Here is a 5,000-nt window from a genome sequence, read left to right as displayed (position 1 = left end):
AGCTTATCGAAGCCATTCGCATCAGAGAATGGGCTGCGATTACGTCCAGTCGATCATGGCCTCCGGCTTATATGTCCTCAGACGGGGATCACCGGCGCCCCCTGAAGGTCTTGTGAGCCGCCTCTGGCATCTCCAAAGCCCATGTGAGCTCCGTCAGCTACTAGAGCAGTGGTTCTTAACCTTTTCCAGTGCCCTTAGTACCCCTTGATATCTCAGCAAATTTCCTCGTACCCCCATCCAATACATATACAATGCAAGCGTGTGAAAAGGATGAGTGATACAAACCTTGTTTGCTTTCTCATGTTAAATATACAGTACCATTGCACTGGTTATCATGTCTCGTACCCCCAGGCTTAAGGTTTCGTACCCCTTGGGGGTACAGGTACCCCAGGTTAAGAACTACTGTACTAGAGCGTCCGCTGCCGTTCCAACAGCTGCAGCCTCTTTTCCACTGCCCCCCCCCCCACCCTCTATGCTCCTCTTCCTGGCTACACCACCACACTTCCTCTCTGCAAGGTGTGTCTTCCATAAACACCACCGCACGGGCTCAAAGAAAGCCCTTGGGAGTGACATTTCACTCCCAAATTAATTAAAAAAAAAAAAAAAAAAAAAGGAATCCTTCCTCCCTCCACCTCTTCCACACACACACGACTCGGTAGCGCGGTTGGTAGAATCTCCGACTGTCACTACAGCGGTCCGGGTTCGAATACTGCCCAGTTCTGAAATAATTTCATTATCGCTGCGCTTCGAGTCGTAACTCCAACTCGTGGGCGGGGAGTTGGGTGTGCGTGTAAGGTCACAGCATTACCCATAGATCGGCCATACGAGTTCTGAGGTCTCATCCGGTAGGTTAATAACTGTCAATCACAAGTCAAACACGTGATCAAAGACCATGGTGAATCACACATACACACACACACACACACACACACACACACACAAACACACACACACACACACACGTCGGTGAAAGTGACAACGAAGTTTGGGACTCCAGGAAAACTTCAAGTTTCATCGATTTCAACAACGAGGGAGTACCTTTGTTGTATTAATAGGGAAGGGGAAAGCTCGTGCTGTGCTGGGAAGGTGAAGAAAAAGGAGAAAGAGAGGAGTTACTGGGGAAAATGGAAGGAAATGGGGAAGGGGACGAACGGGCCCCGGATGTTAGAAAAGGTGTTAATAAAAGGGGTGCAGAACACACAGACAAGGAAGAACAAGGAAGCAGAAGTGTCAAAAGCAGAAATATAGATAATAGTAGATCAATAGAAAGAGAAGATGACGGCTTTTATGGATTTAAGGAGGAAGTGAAAACCTCATCAACCTTCCCTTTCTATATTTTTCGTTTTTTCATGTATTTTGTCCTTGTTTAGTTTCAGTTCAACCAATATGTGGTCACTTTTATTCATTGGTGTCTTATATTCAATCTTGTCCACTACTTCGGGTTCTGATGTGATTATTATGTCCAAGCTCGATGGTTCTTCCTCATTTCTATACCTAGTATTCTCTTGTATCCATTGCGTCATTGTATGTTCTATGATCATATCAAGTAGTACATTTTCCCATAGGTCATCTTCACCCTTAACTGTCATCTCTTCCTAGCAGATTTCTTTACAATTAAAGTCTATAACTATTCTTCTTCTATCTTCCATTATCTTATTTAGTGTTATCCTTTTGTCTTCTAACACACTTCTGTACTCTATCTTCCCACGAAGCCGTTTTAGGAAGCACATAATTTACTACAAACTTCCTGCTCTTCCCATCCTTGTCCTCCACTTCCATCATAATCATCTCTACTCGATTCTTTCCATATGTGACATTCCTCACATTTATATCCTTAGTCATGAACATAACTCCACCCTCTTGTTCTACCTCTCTGTTTCTAATCGAATGATTATATGCACCATGTCCTATACTGTTGGGTGGTAGTGGACCTTTCATCTTTGTGTCTACAATTCCCATTATGTCCGGTTCTTTTTCCTTCAGGTAATCATTCAGTTAGTTCAAGCCTGTTATTTATCCATCTATATTTGTGTAAGACACTTTTAATTTTCTGCTACTTCCATCGTGTTTTCTGTTTCCCTTCTGTTTTTCTCTGCTATGAACCATTTCCTCACTTACATATTCACGACTCTCTAATAGAATTTCTCATTGTCTGACTCTGTTCTTTTCTCGTTTTTTCCCCTTAGCTTCTGGTCCTTTTTGTTTTCTCATCCTCTCTTTCCTCTTTATTCATTTCTTTTTTATCCGTACCTGTTTATATTGATCACTGTTTGCTAGTTTCCCTGTTTTTGCTAAGACATTCTCTGCTGTCGTTTGTGACCTGAATTCAACCTTAATTGGTCTGGTCTTATCTGTATTATATTTCCCTATTCTATATATTTCTTCAATTTCTTTCCCTGTTTCCTGTTCATCCTCTTGAACTACTTCTGATATTATGTTTACCTTTTTATTCTCCTCTTTTACTCTTGCGGTCCTATTTAGATTATGCCTCTCTTCCATCCCTAATATGATTATAGATTTCTTTTTGTCCGTTAAGTCTCTTACTATATTTTCCTTCTCTCTCATCACTTTAATAACTGTGTCCTTAGTTTGTCCTTTCATATGTTGTGTCACTATACCTCTAAATACAATTTTGTTGTTCTCTTGGACTTTTCTCCAACCCTTTGCTTCTTTTGCTATGAACTCTCTATTCTCTTTATTCTTCTTCTTTAATTCCTCATTCTCATCATTTTCTTCTTTTAACTGTCTTTTTAATTTTTCTATTTCTTTATGATTTGATTCTCCTTCTTTAGTTCTTCCAGTTTATCAACACTTTGGGTAACTAGTGTTAATTGGTTAAACCTAACCTCCCATGCTTCGTTCATTTTTTTTAGTTTCTCCTCTAGATTCACTAGTCGGGGGAGGTTGTCATCTCCGCCCTCATTAAATCCATAAAAACAGTTATCTTCTCTTTCGATTGAGCTGATATTATCTATATTTCTGCTTTTGACACCTCTGCTCCCCTGTTCTACATCGTCTGTATGTTCTGCACACCTTTTGTTATCACTTCCTCTAACGCCCGGGGCCCGCTCGTCCCCTTCCTCATTTCCTTCCATTTTCCTCAGTAATCCCTCCCTTTTTCCTTTTTCTTCACCTCCCCACTACACCACGAGCTTTCCCCTTCCATACTAATACAACAAAGGTACTCCCTCGTTGTTGAGATCTATGAAACTTGAATTTTTCCTGAAGTTCCAAACTTCGCTGTCACTTCGACCGATGTGTGTGTGTGTGTGTGTGTGTGTGTGTGTGTGTGTGTGTGTGTGTGTGTGTATTAGGGATATGACTTTTTCAGATTTAAAAGCCTCTTGTGGCAAACGATGGACTTTTGCCTAAAAATCACAAAAATATGTTTCTTTTTTGTCAGATTGTAAAAAAAAAAAAAAAAAAAAAAAAAAAAAAAAAAAAAAAAAAAAATCCCGCACCAAAGAAAATTTTGTATTAGGCTGAAGTATAAAATAAAAAAGAATAAAAGAAAAAAGAAAAAATTGCCGTCTACAAAAGCATTTATATGCAAATGAATATAACGTACAGTAAACTTTAAAAATGCTTTTAAGTTTGTGAGTTACTGTTTATGAACTTGCTGTTGAGATATTTGTCAGTTTTACAAGTACTGTGAAGCTCTTCCATCAGCTTCACAGCTCGCTCAACCAACTTATTTGAGCGAGGCACATCAAGCACTGATCGTTCCTTCACCCAGTGGGTCCAAGAACTTTTTAAAGCCTTAGGGCACTTCAATTTAGAGATAGCAGCATGCAGCTTATTGTACAGTAAGTGTCTTCTAAGTAGTGTTGATTTGAGAATCATGCCTTTGCCCATGTAGCTGCTATGAAGTCACAAATAGCTTTCAGCCGATCTCGCCCATTTCTGAAGGAGAAAAAAAAGTAATCAATCCAAAGATTACCCGTGAATTCGACCTGTCACTATGAAGGCAGGGTAGCTTCCGCCATTTCATGAGACCATTTTCCCTCCATGTGATAGTACTTATATGCTTCACAGAGTTAAAAAAAAAAAAAAAAAAAAAAAAAACGAAGTAATCTTTCCATCCAGGGTTTTCTTGTGTTGGCATCATTTCTACACCAGAATACTTTTTGTAAGTTCTCATAGCCTACTAAAACATCATCAGTGAAATAATAGTTGATGCTGGGTGACCGTGATTTTGTTGAGAAAAAGGAATCTATCACATACCGAAGAACCTATGATATTGGTATCCAATAAACTGCGGCTCTTCTAGTCCTTTTTTTCCGAACTGTCTCTGAAGTCTAACAACAACGCCACTTTGGTGGCCTGTATTGACTGCTGTGGTGTCGGAAATAATTATTTTGACACTCCTCCATGTACTTATTCATATTAGAGATATGACTATTTAACTTTTTTCAAAATGTTAAATTTCTTGATGTTGCATTTGATGAATCTTTGCGCCATCAATTCGTGTGTGTGTGTGTGTGTGTGTGTGTGTGTGTGTCTGTGTGTATTCACCTGTGGTCTTTCACCTTGGTCTTTGGATCACGTGCTGGACTCGTGATCGACAGCTCTTTCCCTCCCGGAAGAGAACTCAGAGCTCGTATGACCGATCTATGGGTAATGCTGTGACCTTACACGCACACACATCCCAAACTCCCCGCCCACGAGAGTTGGAGTAACGACTCGAAACGCAGCGATACTGAAATTATTTCAGCCCTGGGCAGGATTCGAACCCGGACCGCCGTAGTGACAGTCGGGGATTCTACCAACCGCGCCTCCGAGTCGTGTGTGTGTGTGTGTGTGTGTGTGTGTGCGCGCCCGTAGGTGCGTGCGTGTGTGTGTGTGTGTGTGTGCGTGTGTGTGTGTGCGTGTATGTGTGTGTGTGTGTGTGTGTGCGTGCGTACGAGTACGTTCGCGTGTGAGCGTGTGCGTGCATATGTGTGTGTGTGTGTGTGTGTTTGCGTACGTGTGTGTGGGGGGTTACTAAAGGGTTATCACAC

At 41.1% G+C, this 5,000-nt stretch overlaps 1 protein-coding gene across 1 annotated transcript in view; it reads left to right on the top strand.

The window, feature by feature from the left end:
- The window catches only part of LOC143033099 (uncharacterized), a 5,514-nt gene extending 5,512 nt beyond the window's left edge, over nucleotides 1-2 (top strand). Inside the window, exon 3 of the mRNA XM_076198299.1 lies at nucleotides 1-2. This exon is cut by the window's left edge and continues 170 nt beyond it. Coding sequence (XP_076054414.1) covers nucleotides 1-2 — 2 coding nt within the window.
- Nucleotides 3-5,000: the final 4,998 nt, after the last annotated feature.

The sequence above is a fragment of the Oratosquilla oratoria genome, chromosome 15, assembly GCF_046742065.1.
Source record: "Oratosquilla oratoria isolate Oo_2021 chromosome 15, ASM4674206v1, whole genome shotgun sequence".
NCBI classification, from domain to species: domain Eukaryota; kingdom Metazoa; phylum Arthropoda; class Malacostraca; order Stomatopoda; family Squillidae; genus Oratosquilla; species Oratosquilla oratoria.
The sequence above is the reverse complement of the archived record's forward strand: the minus strand, read 5'-3'. Positions and strand labels throughout refer to the sequence as shown.